The following is a 20,000-nucleotide window of genomic DNA, read 5'->3' as shown; positions in this document are numbered from 1 at the left end:
AGGCTTGTACTGTAACGAGACGTGTGCTCCTGGTTTATACGGCGAGGGGTGTCAGGAGGTCTGTCTCTGTCAGAACGGAGCCGACTGCCACAGCGTGAGCGGAGAGTGTGTCTGCGCGCCCGGATTCAAGGTGTGTCTTCTGTGTGTGTGTGTGTGTGTGTGTGCTGGAGTCAGACACTAATGTGTGGTGTGTCTGCAGGGCTCAGACTGCTCCTCTCCGTGTCCCGCCGGCACATACGGCATCAACTGCAGCTCGGTGTGCTCCTGTAAGAACGGAGCCGCTTGCTCACCCATCGACGGATCCTGCTCCTGCCAAGCAGGTAGTTCAGCTCTGTCATCATCTCCCCCTGGTGTCTCGTGTCTCCAGAACTCAAATAGAGCTGTTTTAATGATCTCTCTGGCTGTGGTTGTGTCAGGGTGGCACGGGGTGGACTGCTCCATCAACTGCCCCAGCGGCTGGTGGGGTCTGGGCTGTAACCAGACGTGTGTGTGTGGGACCGGAGCCTGCAGCGCTCTGGACGGGACCTGCACCTGTGCCCCGGGCTGGAGAGGACCCCGCTGCCAACAGCACTGTCAGGTCAGAAACACCTCTTCAGAGACACGTCTGACCATGGGTGAAACCTCTTCTGTTACCTTCTGTGACCTCAGGACCAGAAGTCCTCATAGTGTAGGGTACACTTCTGTAGGGGTGAATGGAAACTCATTCCCATTCGCTCTAATAGCAAAAGAAAGAAAAATATCCACAATAATGTTTCTACAATAACAACAAAGTATTGAGAAATTGATTGAGATGCCAGACTTGCCATCTCTCTTTCAGCCGGTGTATTTTAAACAGCAGCATTAACTAGATTTGTGAAATACTTTCAAGGCATAGTCTTATAGTTATACGTTATTTAAAGAAATTAAAAGAAGTGCTCATTTATTTCTCAGTTATTTTCCATATTTTTGACTTTCACTCACTAGACATCACAACAGTATCACGTGATCATAATCTGTGCAGAGCGCAGGGAATCATTTTAACGTGTGTACTCACACTCCGTGTATTAAAGTATTTGTGTTGTGAGACGTGTTGTGTGCACTGATGCAGGATGGGACGTATGGGCTGGACTGTGGCGAGCGCTGTGACTGCAGTCATGCAGACGGGTGTCACCCCTCGACCGGACACTGTCGCTGTCTGGCCGGATGGACAGGTAACCAGCCCACACTGATTAAAGCACCAGCACTCAAACAGCCAGAGACAATAAACTGTGTTTAAATATGGATGTGGTTACAGTCTTACTGGGCCTCATGTACTGAACGAACGTACGACAGAGAATTAGGTGTATAGTCTTATCTGTGTAAAACTTGGAATTTATCAATACTGACGTGTGCCATCAAATCTCACGTCTGGTCTCAGCTCGTGTTCGTAAGTTCTGAGTTAGCCTAAACTTGGGCGAAGCATAGTAAATATGGTGGAGAATTGTAGAAGGATAGCATCTTTTTGTTGTCCTGACCGTCAAACGAAGCTCATTAGTAGATCGTTAACCAGGAAGATTAGAATGTCTTAGCTTTATAGGCGTTAATAGCAGCATAAACAAAACTATGAGAATTCAACCGTCGCTAATTAAGTCTATAAAAGGAATCAAATATCGCTCAACACTGCAAAACACAACCAACAATCATCAGTCCCCTGTAAAATCAGCATGCAGCGCCCAACGAGACATTTTTGCACATGTGAAGGATTTGACACTGATATTAGAGCATGAGGGAAGTATAAAGCCGTGTTTAGGCTACATAATGAATAATAGTTATGCAAACAAACGTTACATATATGGCAAAAATGGAAACATTTGGATTCTTGAGGTATGAGACCATGTTTATAATGAGAATAATGAATAATGACGCACCATCAGTGAGCGCAGGGACGCACTGAAGACATCTACAGTGGATTCAATCATTTCCCTCCACAAAAACATGTAGACCTAGTCTAAACTAAATATTCATTGAGTCTTAAATGCATAGTGTAGACAGAGCATTTAATTTCCAAATATATTGCCAAATATACATCTTAATTTAGCATTTATCTCATTTTAATATGAATTAATGTAGCCTAATTGTTTGCAATGACAAGTTTACAGGTGTTACTGGAGTAAGATCAAACTCTAGGGGTGGGGCTTCTAAACAGGGTGTATTTAGGGGCGTCATATTCAAATGACGATTGTTTTCTGCCGCCACATTTATCAACATGTGATCATTCGTACGATCAGATCGGTGGTATACGAATGTTTCAGGTTTCATGTGGTCAGATGATTTGTGCTCATGGATCTGCACTTGTTTCTACATTAGATTGAGAAATGAGGCCCAGTATCCATCCATCATCCACTGGGTCCATAAGGTCATGGGTGTGTAAAAACAGATTTAATAACCATTTAAACATTTTTCCCCCATGTGGTTAAGTTCATATGATTAACAGTAATAACCTGCTAAAGGGATAGTCTAAAATGAATAATTTACTCTCTCTCAGGTTGATCCAAACCTTTACGAGTTAATTTCTTCTGCTGAACACAAACTGTTGGAAAACAAAAAGAGTTGCTGGTCCCCATTGATTTTAAATGCCCCCCCACCCCCCCAATACTTTGAAAGTCAATGGGGTAAAGCAATTTTTTGGTTAGCAGCATTCTTCAAAATCTCTTCTTTTGTGAGAAACTGATGACACTGAGTAAATGATGACAGAAGTGTATGAGCAGTAGGTCATGGGGCCACACCTGACAATGAGTTGTGTGTGTAGATCTGTTATATATGTCTTCCTTTCAGCGTGTATGAGTGCAGAAGCAGTGCATGTACTCTCCCACACATTCCTCAGGCTTGTGCTGGACACCGGCAGCATACTGATGCTCTCAGCAGCGTTTCCTCAGGACCGCTGCACTAGAATGATCTCCAGTGTTCTCCAAGAGCCTAGCAACACACTCTCTCTCAAAAGAGCTTTTGTCTGTGTTCTGGCAGCACAGATCCACTTCAGCACAGAGCTGCACACAGACTGAGCTCCAGACTCTCAGGAAGAGACCATTGTCCTGACGCTCACTGGGTTATGACCTGTTCACACCAACAACGGGAACTACAACTATAACTATATAGCACAACAACAATAACTAATAACTATATTAGCACACCAACACGCAGTACTGTTCGTTTTATTATAAGCACATGCACATCCTCTTTAAAGCAGGATGGTTTTCGATTGGCTTAAAATGTTTATCCACTGAAAAAAAAAAACTTGCTCTGAATGTACACTAAATTGCTTCTAATTGACTTAGTTTGTCAAGCAGCGCCTAATGACAAAACAAGGACTACAAATTAATAAAACACAAATTTTACAGAACTTTCATTTAATGGTATTTATTTATAGATTACATTTAACATATTAAACTTTCATGAAAACTGGCATTAGTTTGTGAGAGTTTTCAGTGCTTCAAAACAGTGAATCATTTTACAATCAAAAGCTTCACTAAAGTTGTAAGTCATCATCATGAGTGTATGTGAGCGGCAGTCCCTGAGCTGCACCAGGTTTCCATCACTCCTCCACCATCCCATCTCATTCCATTCCAAGCTACTTCATTTTAGTCCGTCCCATAGTCTAGGGGTTCGCTGAGGTCAGCATGCCAAATTCATTAACTATCATTTATCAAGAATGGATGGGCAGGTGAACTCAAGAACATCTAATAGTTCTCAATACATTGAATACATTATACTTTCTAAAGGTGTAAAAATGTATAATAATAATAATAATATTAGATTTTATTTACAACACACTTTATATTCAAGCAGAATCCCAAAGTGCTACAGATTAAAAAATAAATGTTATAAATCAGTCAAAAGCTCTGCTAAAAATGTAGGTTTTGAGGCTGCATTTAAAAGCATCCACAGTCTGTGGGGTCCTCGGATGATCAGGGAGTGCATTATACCAGCTCCGAGCAGCTGAGCAGAAAGCCCGATCTCCCATAGTACAGAGCTAGGACCTGGGGGGCTTTAGGAGATATGTTGAGGCTGAATGGAGAGTACGTGGAGAGCTTTGGAGAATGAGAAGTTCCTTGAGATAGGGTGGGGAGTTATCATGGATGCAGTTATAGGTGAGCAGTCCTGAATTAAATAGGAAGCCAGTGAAGAGATTTGAGAATGGGGGTTATATGGTCATATTTGTTCCACATCAGGATCCTAGGAGCACTGTTTTGAATGTATCCCAATTTCTGTTGGATTTTGCCAGGGATCTCGATGAGGAGCACATTACAGTAACATAACCTGCTAGAGTGAGCATAGGACAAAGTGTAGCAATATTCCTCAGATGGAAAAAGGAAGTCTTGCACAGATATTTATTGTGAACCTTAAAGATCAGTTGAGAGTAAATTTTAACACCTAAGTTGGTAAATGGAATATCCCAGCCAGAAAGGTAATGCTGGAAATAACTGATGTCTGGTCCTGGTGTGGGGTTGCCTACTAGAATGGCTTCAGTCTTTGACACACCACACTTTCATCTCCTCTAGACAAGTGGTCAAGGTGGAAGATGACAGGGCAGCAGAAGTGGATAAATTAGTCTTAAGGTAAAGTTTGGTGCCAATAGCATAGCCATGGAATGATATTCCATGCTGGCTAATGCATGACCGAGGGGGAGCATGTAGAGAATAAACAGGATGGGGCCGAGCACTGAGCCTTGAGGGACACCACAGGTGACGTGGTGTGTTAAGGATTTAGCCTCTCCCAAGGCGACATACTCTGTTCTCCCAGAGAGGCAGGATCAAAACCAGTTATAGACGTCAGAGAGATGAACTGTGTTTCGTAGACAGTGCAGAAGAATGGCGTGATCCACAGTGTCGAACACTGCAGTCAAGTCCAGAAGGACAAGAAGAGATGGAGAACCAGCTTAAGCAGACATCAGCAGGCCATTTGTGACCCTAACCAGAGCTGTTTCCGTGCTGTGGCCAGAGTGGAAACCACACTAAAATTTCTCAAACAGGTTGTTTTGTTATAAATGGACCAGACGTTGTGCAGCAACTACTTTTTCAGCACTTTAGAAAGAAATTAAAGGTTAGAGATGAATACATAATCATCATAATGTATTATAACTGTGGGAACAGTTATTCAAGAGATCATTAATGCATTATAATGTGCATTACAAGGCATAAATAATGCATTATATCAGGCTTTATGTAAAGTGTTATCATGAAGTTTTGTGAAGCAGTGATTGAGAATATTTTTTTTTCTGTGACTCTTTAAGTTGACTCAGTGTGTGTGTGTGTGTTTCTCACAGGCATTCATTGTGACAGTGTGTGCGCTGAGGGCCGCTGGGGGCCCAACTGCTCTCTGTCCTGTAACTGTAAGAATGGAGCATCGTGTTCACCGGATGAGGGTGCATGCGAGTGCGCACCTGGATTCAGAGGAACCACCTGCCAGCGCAGTGAGTGCTCAAACACACCGCATGCATGTCTGTCCCACAACGACCTGCCTGTTTTCTCATCCGCTCTGTTCTCCTCATGTTTTCCCACGTGCTCCTAGTATGTTCTCCGGGTTTCTTTGGCCACCGCTGTAGCCAGGCCTGTCCACACTGCGTCCACAGCAGTGGCCCCTGTCACCATGTGACTGGCCAGTGTGAATGTCTGCCCGGGTTCAAAGGGGCGCTCTGCAACGAAGGCAAGAAACGCTCCTCTCATTCACAACACTGGGAGTGTGTCTTCTCCATGCCATTTCTTCTTTCAGTTCTTTTTGTAATGTTTCCATTTCCATTGTCCAGTATCTGTACTGCGGTCATGTCACAGATGGTGGTGTTGATGTGCTGCTCTGTCTGTCTGTCTGTCTGCAGTGTGTCCCAGTGGCAGGTTCGGTAAGAACTGTGCATTGAGCTGCACCTGCACTAATAATGGCACGTGTATCCCCATCGACGGCTCGTGTCAGTGTTACCCCGGCTGGATCGGCAGTGACTGCTCACAGCGTCAGTATTCGGTGCAATCACACTAAAAACACTAAACACTCTTGCTCTGTCAGATTCAGGCTTGCACACTGAATGAAATGTCAGTCTCATTGTAAAATACAGAGCTTCACATTTTGATTTGCTAAGTTTGCAGTATTTTTTTTCCACCCCAAAGGCTCAAATTCAGCACATCTTGTCACACGACAAAACAAATTCTTTAGTTTTCTGATCATTAGGTGACTTAAAGTCTGCCTTTTTCTTTGTGACACAGTTCTGCAGCTGTCAGGCTGGTATCTTTGGGTTAGGAGGGTTTCGTTGGGCATGTCCTCAGATCTTTTCAAAGCATTTTTCATCTTCGAACAAATGAATCAAGTCAAGTCACCGTTATTGATATAGTGCTTTATACAATAAAGATTACCAAAGCAGCTTTACAGTGTTAAACAGGAAAAATGTGTGTCGATAATGGAAAGAATATTTAATTCTGCTGTAGAGCATCTCTAAAAAGAGTACAATGGAAAACTGTAAATGTTTCAGTTAAAGTACTAAAAATTACTAAGTACTAAAAGTACTAAAGATATTAGATATTACTACTTGATATAAAGTTTTTTATATAAAATATGCTTTCCATTAGTTTTGCGAAAAAAGTATGTTTCGCAGGGCAGTAAAAAAATATAGAGCTGAGGATCATCAGCATAACTTTGAAAGTTAACACCAGGTTTCCAGATTATATTTTCCACAATAAAATTTTAAAGCATGAAAAACAACAGTCCTAGTACTGAGCCTTGTGGTATTCCATACGGCACTTGTGATCTATATGTTACCTCATCATTCATTGCTTTGAATTGATGATGGTCAGATAAGTACCATTTGAACCATTACAATTCAATTCCATTAATGCCAACATAATTTTGTATTCTGCTCAAAAGGATGTTGTGGTGTGTATTGTCAAACACAGCACTAAGATCCAGTAGCACTAATAGAGAAATAAAACCACGATCGGATGATAAGAGCAGGTCATTTGTAAATATGATGAAAGCAGTCTCAGTACTATGATACGGTCTAAATCCTGACTTTTATAGCAGCTGTTGGCTCTCCAGCATTGTCTGATGGGATGTGATATGATTTTGTAGATTGACCATCACCGATGTTTACTGATGTGTCTAATGAAGTAGCACTATTTAATTAAAATGTTTTGCGTTTTTTGTGTAGTATTATCCTCCTGAATAATATATAGCATATTGCTGCTGGGTTGCTGTAATTATAGAAAATGTTACTATCCACATCTGGACAGAGCAATCCCATGCGGTTCCTTTAATTTACTCAACTGATGTAGATCTTCTCCTGTAAGTGAATGGTCCATATAAAGATGATACTCTGTGACAGTTTATTATTTAGGAGCATTAGGAACAGAGTTTGTTTTTACCCATGACTTAATCATGCCCTTTATGGTTTGACCTCATTGAGTGTCTGTGGTATCTAGTGCCCCCTGCTGATCATACAGAGAAGCATTAATGAAATGCATGATCTGCTGATGTTTTATCCACAATACCTGTCAAAGATTTGTAATAATTATGATTTAAAAAATTTTTTGTGAAACATATGTGTGAAATGTGTGTGTGTGTGTACACCTGTAGCATGTCCTCCGGGTCAGTGGGGTCCCAACTGTGCCCACACCTGTTACTGTCACAACGGGGCGTTCTGCAGCGCTTATGATGGCGAGTGTAAATGTACAGCTGGCTGGACGGGGCTGTACTGCACACAACGTGAGTACAACTTTACCGCATTCAATCTGAAACTAAAGCGCTGATCTCCAGCCTGTGTGCTCCTGATCGATCGTGATCAGCCATCTTTGTGCTGCTGTGTCCTGCAGGCTGTCCACTAGGTTTCTACGGTAAGGACTGTGTTCAGGCGTGTCAGTGTGAGAACGGTGCAGACTGTGATCATATCTCCGGTCAGTGCACGTGCCGCACCGGCTTCATGGGACGCCACTGTGAACAGAGTGAGTATGAAAGCGTGGAGCTGCTGCTTCGATGTTTTCAAGCACACGTACGAGTCTGCATCTGATCCTCGATTACTCCTCTGGCTTCCAGAATGTCCAGCGGGTACATACGGATACGGCTGCCGGCAGATGTGCGACTGTCTCAATAACTCCACCTGTGATCACATGACTGGCACCTGCTACTGTAACCCCGGCTGGAAAGGCACACGCTGTGACCAAGGTTACATTACATTAGCACTTGCCATTATTAAATAGGGGGACTTTTTATGTTTCCTTTGTATCCATAAGGATATCCGGGAGACGTGTGTGTTGCATTCTTTAATGTTCGGCCTGTAAAGAAAAATGCTGTGGCTCCAAACCACCTCACGAAAAAAGAAAGTCATCAAGTTTACAATTATGACATCGAGCACTTATCAGGATCACCTAAACGCTGGATATTCAAAATTATGTTAAATATTTAAAGTTCACAGCATAGAATCTTTAAAATACGTCAGAGAGTTTTACTCACCGTTCTGTTATTGTGGCGAAATTTCCGCTCCCCGAAACAAACTGTGATTGGTTGTTTGACATGTCAGAGAAATGAAAGATGCCATAGATTCGTCAGTCTGACGGTCTGGCAGTGCGAGACTAGTTGCTCTTTGACTGTGTGACTCTGAAGTTTCCTGTCTTTCTCAGCCGGTGTGATCATCGTAGGGAATCTCAACAGCTTGACGAGCGCAGCTGTGCCTGTGGACTCGTATCAGATCAGTGTGATCGCAGGAATCATCGTTCTGGTGCTCCTCGTGCTCATCCTCCTCCTCCTCTTCATCATCTACCGCAAGAAACAGAAAGGCAAAGAATCCGCGATGCCTGCGGTCACATACACACCTACCATGAGGGCCAACACCGATTACGCCATCGCAGGTCAGCATCACGATGACAGAGTGTGTGATATTGACGTAATGACTTCTTATGATTTCCTGTGTAATTGTTATCAGGGTCACGTGTGTCTGTGTGTGATGTTTTTCCTGTTTGTAGAGTCGCTTCCGCAGACTGACGTCCCTCCCAACAGTAACTATTTCTCCAACCCCAGCTACCACACGCTGACCCAGTGCAGCAGCCCGCCACACGTCAGTAACCTGCCCTATGGAAAGGTGCTACACCACTAACAGACAGATCTGGGAATAAAAGACTAATATTCTGGGATGCTTATAAGATGCCACTGCTGAATAGAGCTTTTACAGGGATTCCCTGCATTTTTTTATTCATTTTTGAGTAAAATTAGATGTCATTTTGGACAAAATGTACAAATGTAAAAAAGGAATGCTCAAGAATCCAAAACCTCCATTCTAGAAAAAGCCCATTGCAAGCTGAACTAACCTATGGTTTCAGGAGCAGAACACAACCAGAAGAGAGGAATTATGTGGAATGTTGTAGAAAGACACTTGCTATAATTGTTGACTTTCTTCTGCCCGACAGCCGAAGAACAATCAGTTGTTCGTGAACCTGAAGAACACTGAGCCACGGAAACGTCTTTCCCTGCTGGATCACACAGGAACTCTGCCAGCCGACTGGAAACAAGGAGGATCCTTCAATGAGCTCGGTGTGACATCCCACCACCATGAGCACAACATATATGACAGGCAAACATCTGAGATGATAATGTTCAGGAGCACAGAACAGAAAAACCAAGCTGTGCAGTGACTTGTTCTTCAGCAGCATGTGTAGCATGTCCCGCTGTAAACTGTGTCATCGAGAGGAGCGCATTAGTTTGACTTCTGTCTTTATTCTCTCATTAGGTGCTTATGGAGTTGACATGCGTTACATGGGAAAGTCACTTCGAGGTAAATAATTGTTTAGCAAACAAGAGTTTTGAAAAAGTTATTATTACTCACCAGACAGGTATCTTTTGTTCTGTGGAACACAAAAGACAATATTTTTGTAAAATGTCTCATGGTTTTTTTAGTCCATGCAAAGAAAGTCAGTGGTGTCCGATGTTGCTTGAACCCTGGTTTACTCAAACATAAGTTATTTTGTGTTGTGAAGAAGGCATATGGGCCTTCACACAGTGTGATGATTTGACTCTCTCTCTGTCTGTAGATCTGGTGAAGAGCGTGCCCTATCACACCAGCTCCAGCTCTCTCAACAGCTCAGAGAACCCCTACGCTACCATCAAAGACCCTCCTCTGCTGCTGGCCAAGAGCACCGAGTGCGGTTATGTGGAGATGAAGTCTCCCGCTCACAGAGATGCGCTGTACACTGAGATACACACCTCCAGCCCTGCCAACAAAAACGTCTATGAAGTTGGTAAGTAAAAAACAAATCCAGCAACACAAGTGAGTCAACTCCATTACTTGAGTGAAAGTTCAGATACTGCTGGTTAAACATTACTCCATTTCAAGTCAAAGTTTTTGCTTGATTCAAAGTACAGAAGTACTTGCTTTTAAGAGGACTTAAAGGGATAGTTCACCCACTCGTTCCAAACCCGTAAGACCTCCGTTTATCTTCAGAACAGTTTAAGATATTTTAGATTTAGTCCGAGAGCTCTCAGTCCCTCCATTGAAGCTGTGTGTACGGTCTACTGTCCATGTCCAGAAAGGTAAGAAAAACATCATCAAAGTAGTCCATGTGACATCAGAGGGTCAGTTAGAATTTTTTGAAGCATCGAAAATACATTTTGGTCCAAAAATAGCAAAAACTACGACTTTATTCAGCATTGTCTTCTCTTCCGTGTCTGTTGTGAGAGAGTTCAAAACAAAGCAGTTTGTGATATCCGGTTCGTGAACGAATCATTCGATGTAACCGGATCTTCTTGAACCAGTTCACCAAATCAAACTGAATCGTTTTAAACGGTTCGCGTCTCCAATATGCATTAATCCACAAATGAATTAAGCTGTTAACTTGTTTAATGTGGCTGACACTCCCTCTGAGTTCAAACAAACCAATATCCCGGAGTAATTCATTTACTCAAACAGTGACTGACTGAACACTGAAGGAAATTTTGTGATCAAATAGCACACCTAGGTTCCTAACTGATGATGAAGAATTGACGGAGCAGCCATCAAGTCTTAGACAGTGTTCTAGGTTATTACATGCAGAAATTGCTCCTCATCCAGTTTTTTATACCGACAATGCTTTTCGTTATTTTTTTAATTGGTATGTTTCTTCGGCATCGAAGAAATATAGAGCTGAGTATCATCAGCATAACAGTGAAAGCTAACACCATGTTTCCTGATGATATCTCCCAAGGGTAACATATAAAGCATGAAGAGTAGCGGCCCTAGTACTGAGCCTTGAGGTACTCCATACTGCACTTGTGATCGATATGATACATCTTCATTCACTGCTACGAACTGATGGCGGTCATATAAGTACGATTTAAACCATGCTAATGCACTTCCACTGATGCCAACAAAGTGTTTAAGTCTATGCAAAAGAATGTTGTGGTCAATTGTGTCAAATGCAGCACTAAGATCCAATAAAAATAATAGAGAGATACACCCACGATCAGATGATAAGAGCAAATCATTTGTAACTCTAAGGAGAGTCAAAATCCTGTAAATCCTCACAGAGCTTTCTAACTTTTCTAGTATAAGGGACAGAAAAGGAAGATTCGAGATTGGTCTATAATTAACTAGTTGTTTGGGGTTTTGTTTTGTTTTTTTTTTTTTTTTTTTTTTTTTTTTTTTGATGAGAGGCTTAATAACAGCCAGTTTTAAGGTTTTAGGGACATAGTCATAAAACATAGTCAGAAGAGGAATTCAGCTGATCATCAATCATAACTCCAAAGCTTCTGGCTGTTTTTGAAGGAGTTATGGTTGATGTGCCTAACTTGATGGTGAAATTGTGATGAAACGATGGGTTTGCTGGAATCACAAGCAGTTCTGTCTTGGCAAGGTTGAGTTGAAGGTGATGGTCCATCATCCAGGAAGAAATGTCTGTTAGACAAGCTGAGATGCGAATAGCTACCGTCGGATCATCAGGATGGAATGAGAGGTAGAGTTGAGTGTCATCAGCATAGCAGTGGTATGAAAAGCCATGTTTCTGAATGACAGAACCTAATGATGCCATGTAGACAGAGAAGAGAAGTGGTCCAAGAACTGAGCCCTGAGGCACCCCAGTAGTTAGATGTTGAGACTTGGACACCTCACCTCTCCAAGATACTTTGAAGGACCTATCTGATAGGTTAGACTCAAACCACTGGAGTGTGGTTCCTGAGATGCCCGTCGTGCTTAAAGCTTCTTGTTGCTCCGTGATGGGACATTACTTTCCTGCAGAACAGGAAATGCTGTGTTTTTCTGTCATTTTTTGGTATCTAATCTCTACATAATTATAAAGAAGTATGTAACCCATGTACCATGCACATTAGACATGTAACCGTTTCTGTATTTTTCCCTATCCAGAGCCAACCATCAGTTCTGTCCACACACTCTCTAACAACTGCAACGGGCCATTTTGTCAAGATCCATATGACCTGCCAAAGAACAGCCACATCCCGTGTCATTATGACCTGCTGCCCACCAGAGACAGCAGCCCGTCGCCCCTCGAGGACACGGACACCGACGGACCATAAACCTCTGCACTTCCACAGCATTCCCTGAACACTTCCAGAGCTGTCCGTGTTCATTCAGCTCTCACTGAAGTTCAAGTGGACACAGTCTTATCCAGAGTGTTTCAGAGGAGGTGCAAACATCTGTAATCTTCGTAAACTAATCATTCCATTCAGTAATTACATTTCATACAAAAACAGGACAATCCTTTACATTTCCAATCAAAGATCTCAGATTATTCCCAATGACAGTTTTCCATTTTCTCGTTATGATATTAAGGATATTAGCACTGTTTATTGAGACTGGACTTTCAGCTCTGTTTTATCAAATTTATTTTTATTTTTTTTCAGGTTTACCAAAGCTTGACGTGCCCCGATAAAGCACCATGTTGTATTTATATCGACAGCGCCCCATTAAGTTTAGTTTACAGATACAAGCTTTAACATTAGCGTCATTTTGGCTTGTGCCTTTTGATTTCAGTCCTATAAAACGTGATCACTGAAAGGAAGGGCAAATACTTTAGTGTGTAGTACTTAGAAAGTAGTTTTTAGTAAGCTAAAGCTGGACTTTTGCGAAGGAAGACAAATCTTTAAGATGATGTGATGGGGTCAGTTTGATAGGAATACATCTTTGGAGTATTTAGGACATGCAATGAGTCCTAAAGCACTTTGAGCCTGGACATTAATTGTATAAAACTGTACATAGTACCAGTTCTTGAATTGCATTTATTTCCTTTTAAAATGTAACATACTCTTAAATTCCTCTGTACCTTGACCAATATTGCAGTGAAGACTCTGACCTCAGTATACTGGTTTCCTTTATTTTATTGGTTTGTTTGTTACTGTACTAAATATGCCACACGAAGAAATGGTTAATAATACTGATTTCAAAAACAACTGAGAGTGTATGAGTGTGTGCTGTATGTATCTTAAAACTGTACCTTTGTTTTGCTTTTCTCCAGATATGTTTTTTAATAAATGCACAAAGTGTAATAAGGTCCTCGTGGTGTCACTTATCTCTGCCCACTTATAGACTAGTGATTATATTTCTACTCTAAAGCCACTTTCCTTCCACATGTACTTTAAATGTATTATTTTACGTTTTTATCAGAAATATCCTATACATGCAAATATTATCCACCATGACAGCTGACATGTTTAGGTGAGCTTTAGTCATTTCTGTAAATGTCATCCTGATATTTCCTCAGCGTCACCTGGTCTGTTTTGCATGAATGATGTCAGAGTCCAGCGGCTGTGGCTGACGAGGGCCTGCAGTGGTCAGCTCCGGAGAAGATTATAATTCATATAATAATTATATTATTATGAAATCATTATTTACGTTGATTAGTACTGAGCCCCGCACATGACATGCAGGAAAAAATATAAGGCACTCGGCGGAAATGTAACGCCTCTTTCCATAATCACGAGCTTCATCTTTCAGAATACATGTAAAGACAGTTAATAATGTCCTTAGTTTTGCCATCAGTTCAAGCTGAAGGAGGAACAGAGTCGAGACACACACAGTGATGAAGCTCAGATGTGTTTGCAGAACACAAGACATGGTCAAGACAACTGACTCCACTGTGTGACCCTCTCTCTCTCTTTCTCTCACACACACACACACACACAAACACACACAGACAGACACACACACACTGAGACTGATGCTCACACTGATAACACACACACACACACACACACACACACACACACACACACTCACACACACACACACTGAGACTGATGCTCACACTGATAACACACACACACACACACACACACACACACACACACAGAGACTAATGCTCACACTGATAACACACACACACACACACACACACACACTCACACACACACACTGAGACTGATGCTCACACTGATAACACACACACACACACACACACACACACACACACACACACACACACACACACACACACACACACACACACACAGAGACTGATGCTCACACTGATAACACACACACACACACACACTCACACACACACACTGAGACTGATGCTCACACTGATAACACACACACACACACACACACACATTTGAACAGTCAGTAGCAAATTCTTAAACTAATAACACAGTTCCAGGAGCTGATTCAGAAGCAGCAGATTGTTGTAAGAATTAAGGGTTGGTGGAATTAAAGGTAAATGCATCTACTGTCGGAGAACAAGTGAAGTGCTTGTTCTTTCTCCTGGACACACACACATCTCCTGACATGACTGCTTCAACACTGTGTTACTGAAACCACGTCTTCTTTCTTTGTGTCAGCATTTGAGCAGCATTACACAGATCTTCCCACACAGTGATGTAGAGATGTGAGGTGTGTTTAATCCAGGTTAATCTTTGTCTCCTGAAGAAAGTGAATAAATTTGGCTTGGATCCTGACCATTTCTTCTGTGTATATGAAATTTTCCCAAATTAATAAACAGTTGTACAATAAAATTACAATTATTATTATTTTTGTTATTTTCATTGGAATACATATATCAAAATTATTTAATTTAAATATAACATTTGTTTCCCTTCTAATTAAATTTTCCACATCTAAATTTTACACACAAAAAAATGTGTACATACAATTACAAAACGGACAAAAGATTATTTTTCCATTGAGCAAAAATCCCAGGAATAATCAATCTCTAACTTAAATCTCTCTAACACACTTTTAACTGGATATATACCATGTAAAATTGTAAATGTAACCTCTTTTACTTTATTATTTAAACAGTATGCTTCACAAATACACCAAGCTTTTTTCCAGTTTATATTCCTAAATACATTGGTCCACAACAAGCTTTTATGAGTAGCGGTTTCACCAGTTATAATATTCCTAATATGTTTATTTGTACACCTATGTTTTGAAATATCAATATCTCCTATAAATATGCTGCCTTTAACAAATATTGCCTCAGAAGAATCACTTCCACGAGCTCTTACAAAATGTATAACTTGTTGAGGTATGGCGTCAAATACAACAGTTACCATTTGAATTTAAGAGTTGTCTAACTAACACAATATTATTTTCATACCAACTGTTATAGAAGAGAGATCTATTTTTATATTGAATGCACCTATTATTCCAAATAATGTATTTATTTGGGGAAAAATTATGCTTAAACACCAGCATCCAGGCCAGTAAAGCTTGTTTATGAAATGTGGCCAATTTGACAGGTGGTTTTTCAATTTTAAAATCACATCTCATAAGAAGATCTATGCCCCCCACCATATCAAACACATTTAGGAAAAGTATACCACATACTATCCTTTTCTTTCATGAATTTAATAAACCAATTAATCTTAAATGTATTGTTTAAAGTGTCAAAACTAAGCACAGATAATCCACCTCTGCTCTTTGGTTTACATAGAATTTCTTTTCTCAAATAATGGTGTCTAGTTTTCCATAAAATATTAAATAACATTTTGTCTAATTCTTTACATTAGTTGGCATATCTAAAGCTAAAGACACATAAGCAGATGCTTTCTGCTTTTGATAGTAAGACTAAGACCCTACAAAGATAAATCTCTTTGAAGCCAAATATTGTGCGCTGTTGATTTTTTTTTTTTTTTTTGCTAGAAGACATTTAAAAAAAATATTTTTATTATTATTATTTTTTTTTTATTTAGATAAATGACTTACAAACATTAATTCCAGCAAATCAACATACAACTGCAATATTTCACAAGACAAATATCACACCTTTAGACAAAATGAGAAATCATAACAACAATATCAAAGAAATAAATACATAAAATAAATAAGTAAAAAAAAAAATAATAATAATAAGAAAAAATAAAAATAAGAAAAAGCAATCAGCATATTACCTCCTTTTTCCCAATTAGACATTAAATATATATATATAAATTTTGTGAACACAAAGGGGACATTACAGTATCAAAAATTTCTCCATAAATTTTAACAAATTTTCGTTCTTTTTATTTTTAACTAACTTTAACGATTTCTTTAGCGATTCCATCTCGATTAAGAATAGACTACATTTAGGTCTGCATTTTGCAAATTTTTGTTTATGGATGTAATATTTACCATGCAGGATATAAAAGTTCACCACATATTCAAACATTTTGCTTCTATGTGTGAAAGAACATATAACATCTTTTAGAGATAATTTATAATTCACCTTTCTTGGGGCAAAAAGAAAAAAACTAACGTCAGACCAAATTTTTAAAGACACATCACAATTGTAAAACAAATGAGCCAAGTCTTCCTCGTGTACATTACAAAAATACACACTTGCTGTCAATGTCCATGAATTTTGATAACAAAGCTTTACATGGGTAGAGTGCGCTGTTGATTCTGAAGGAGTGACATCACCGCCTCGCGCTAGACGTGGCACTGCGTGACGTCATCAGCGCGCGGCCGTGTGTTCCTGTTTCAACGGTCAGCTCAGTTTGATCGCAGCAGGTAAGTTTGTTATACTCGAGTTATGATTTATGAGTCATTCTTAGTTATGATTGTGTAGAAACTCGGAGAATGCTGCTAGTCTGAAGCACAGTATCAGCGAATATGTGATGTTTCACATGATGAACACATGATAGAAAATTGTTAGCCTGAATGCAATGTAGGTCGCTTTGGATAAAATCGTCTGCTAACGTTAAATGCATAAAATAAAATAAAATAAGTTTAATCGTGAATGAGAGTCGAGGGGAAGCGTGTGTAAGGTTAGTCTGATGTGTGTGTGTGTGTGTGTGTGTGTGTGTGTGTGTGTGTGTGTGTGTGTGTGTGTGTGTGTGCAAACCTCCTTCAGAATCTCATTCATAAATCAGTCGGTGTTAGGATGATTTGATCAATACTGGTAATGTATTGATATGTGTCCTGACAGTGAACTGAACAAACATCTCATCCTCATGTGACTGCAGAAATTATTACTTTTAAATCAAGAGATTCACTTGAAGAAGATATTTAGTTTTAATTTCAGAAAAAAAGAACTAGATTAAGTGAGTTTCTGCAAACACACACACACACACAAAAAACACAGGATGAGACAGCAGGATGAGGAAATCGACCTGGATGAGAGACAATATTGTTTTCCTGGACATTGGCGTGCAGTTTTCAGTGTTTTCCTCCTCGATGTCTTCTGATGATCTCTGTCCTGACTCAGGTCTTCTCCGGAGATCTGTCTCAGTGTTAGTGTCTTCTGTCGATCTCTGACCGCTTCAGGGCTTTCGTGTAAGATACAGAGTGTGTTTTTGTGTTTGTGGATCGGCTGATGGAGCCCAGTGCATCATGGGGGTTTTCATCATCTCTAGCTTCTTATACAAACCCCATCTTACCGGCAGCAAATCACTCCTTTAGTTAGGACTCTTTAAATATTTGTTCTGGAAAACAAGACTAAAACATGTTCAGAAAGTAATAATCTGCAGTGCAGTCAGTGCTGATGAATCTTCTCACTAGTGATGGAAGTTCAGATCATTACCTTTGAGTCTCGTTCATCTTTTTTTTGAGTCATTTCGTTCATTTGATCAAATATAATTCAAATGTTACGTGTTACTTCCCTAACATGTGTACTAGCACTTACACAAACACTGATCACAGCACAACGATACGGAACTATACTGCTCTGAACAGAAGAGAGGGGTCTTCAGTCTGTGATTAGTTCACCTCGGCTCTTCTCTCACACGTGTTCAGGATTGAGTTAACCCCTGCAGTCTGAGCCGGACCGAGGACTGATGAGTTCATCTCTCAAGTCTTTTGGGTTTGAGTTGATGATTATGATTATTATTACACGGTCTCTTCCCGGCTCAGACAGCTGAACTAGACTAATCCCAGGACAGAAACAGTCTCTCCCCGGACGACTCGTTCTTCTCAAGGCACATTAAAGACTCTAGGGTTTTCAGTCAATGATGGTTTATCTGTGCGCTGTAGGGTTCCTCTGATCATTTCTGCTTGTCATTTAACAGCACAGTGTTGATGTTCTTCATCAGCGGCAGGACAGAGTGAAGATGATGGAAGAGAGCAGCTCCTCCCCAGCGGCTGCCAGCGGTACACACACACACACACACACACACACACACACACTGACACACACATGCACACGCTCACACTCTCTCTCTCTCTCTCACACACACACACACACACACACACACTGACACACACATGCACATGCTCACACTCTCTCTCTCTCTCACACACACACACACACTGACTCACTCACTCTGTCTCTCACACACACAGACACACACACACACACACACTCTCTCTCTCTCACACACACACACACACACACACACACACTGACTCACTCACTCTGTCTCTCACACACACACACACACTCTCTCTCTCTCTCTCTCTCTCTCTCTCTCTCTCACACACACACACACACACACACACACACTCTCTCTCTCTCTCTCTCTCTCTCTCACACAGACACACACACACACTCTCTCTCTCTCTCTCTCTCTCTCTCTCTCTCTCTCTCTCTCTTTCTCTCACACACACTGTAGTGTCAGGATGTGTCTGTACCTGAGACACAGACCCAGATCAGGAGTTTGCCCCACACACAGTCGTCTCTGAAGATGTGATGTAGACCTGAACTAATCTGATAAAGAGGGACAAGATGCTTGAACCCGTCTCTTTCATCAGTTGAATTCAGGAACACATCGTGCTAATGCTCAGTGCTGTGATGCGTATCTTCACACTGGTGTATCTCTTATGAACGTGCCATCGTTTACTTTGTCTGTTGCCTTACAAACCGGTCGGTCAGGTGAACCAATATTTTCTAAATGTTTTCGACATCTAATCAGAAACAACAATTAAAATAATTTCATAATTTATGTTATTAATAGGTAGCTCTGGTGATGTTATTGATCTGAATGTGGAAACTGGGCACTGTGTGTGTTTTAAAGTTAAAGTCACTTTTATAAGGTGTTTGAACACAGTTGTGTGGCATTAACCAGCCTATAATGGTAAAGATACAATCACTCATTATTCAATAATCTCAATAAATCATAAACTGTCTTTCCAAACGATGGTTCCAGATTTCTCCCTACATACACATTATAATCGGGGAAAGTCCCGCCCATTTGTGACACTCTCTGCACTATTAGCATAGACCCGCCCCCAGAGAGAAGCAGCGGTCAGTCATTACTGTTCTCCTGCTGTAGCTGCTGGGGGTACACCGTCAGTGTGTTGGGAGGCTCCAGCGAACATAGGAGTCTCCATAGATCACTGAGAACAGGGGAAAAAGTCCTGTATGTTTGTGCTAATCATTTTACTGCCTCACTAACGAGGGTCAGTTGTGCAAAGGTTGATTCTGAAAGAGGGCTTGATCCCAACGCTTCGTGCATGAAAGTCAGCTCCAGAAAAAGGAAGCCTCACGCATCATATTTTATTTTCCAAAATAACTTTTTGGCTCTTTGTAAGGCTAATGTTGCTAAAGCTACCATTGTCTTTGCCTGTTTTCACTGATGCTGCCTTCACGTGCTTCCAGAATGATCATGAATATGAATGTGGTAGTTAAAAATTGCATTTGGAAGCAATGTGAAGGTGATCGCTTGAATAT

General features: G+C 40.8%; 2 protein-coding genes across 3 annotated transcripts in view; both read left to right on the top strand.

Moving 5' to 3' along the window:
* Positions 1–13,461, top strand: part of megf10 (multiple EGF-like-domains 10) — a 55,632-nt gene extending 42,171 nt beyond the window's left edge. For both annotated transcript variants that reach the window (XM_026219111.1, XM_026219113.1), the window contains 16 exons: positions 1–130; positions 200–320; positions 417–577; positions 1,088–1,190; positions 5,282–5,428; positions 5,527–5,661; positions 5,831–5,959; positions 7,573–7,701; positions 7,809–7,937; positions 8,029–8,157; positions 8,613–8,840; positions 8,955–9,070; positions 9,396–9,519; positions 9,713–9,760; positions 10,017–10,223; positions 12,320–13,461. The exon at positions 1–130 is cut by the window's left edge and continues 45 nt beyond it. In XM_026219111.1, the coding sequence (XP_026074896.1) occupies positions 1–130; positions 200–320; positions 417–577; positions 1,088–1,190; positions 5,282–5,428; positions 5,527–5,661; positions 5,831–5,959; positions 7,573–7,701; positions 7,809–7,937; positions 8,029–8,157; positions 8,613–8,840; positions 8,955–9,070; positions 9,396–9,519; positions 9,713–9,760; positions 10,017–10,223; positions 12,320–12,489 (2,206 nt within the window). In that variant the 3' untranslated portion in view covers positions 12,490–13,461. The remainder of the gene's footprint in view (positions 131–199; positions 321–416; positions 578–1,087; positions 1,191–5,281; positions 5,429–5,526; positions 5,662–5,830; positions 5,960–7,572; positions 7,702–7,808; positions 7,938–8,028; positions 8,158–8,612; positions 8,841–8,954; positions 9,071–9,395; positions 9,520–9,712; positions 9,761–10,016; positions 10,224–12,319) is intronic.
* A 3,325-nt stretch (positions 13,462–16,786) lies between these two features.
* LOC113053954 (protein PRRC1-like) overlaps positions 16,787–20,000 on the top strand; it is a 10,392-nt gene continuing 7,178 nt past the window's right edge. The window contains exons 1-2 of the mRNA XM_026219122.1: positions 16,787–16,903; positions 18,400–18,481. Of these exons, the coding sequence (XP_026074907.1) occupies positions 18,442–18,481 (40 nt within the window). The 5' untranslated portion in view covers positions 16,787–16,903; positions 18,400–18,441. The remainder of the gene's footprint in view (positions 16,904–18,399; positions 18,482–20,000) is intronic.

The sequence above is a fragment of the Carassius auratus genome, chromosome 35, assembly GCF_003368295.1.
Source record: "Carassius auratus strain Wakin chromosome 35, ASM336829v1, whole genome shotgun sequence".
Lineage (NCBI taxonomy): Eukaryota > Metazoa > Chordata > Actinopteri > Cypriniformes > Cyprinidae > Carassius > Carassius auratus.
The sequence above is the reverse complement of the archived record's forward strand: the minus strand, read 5'-3'. Positions and strand labels throughout refer to the sequence as shown.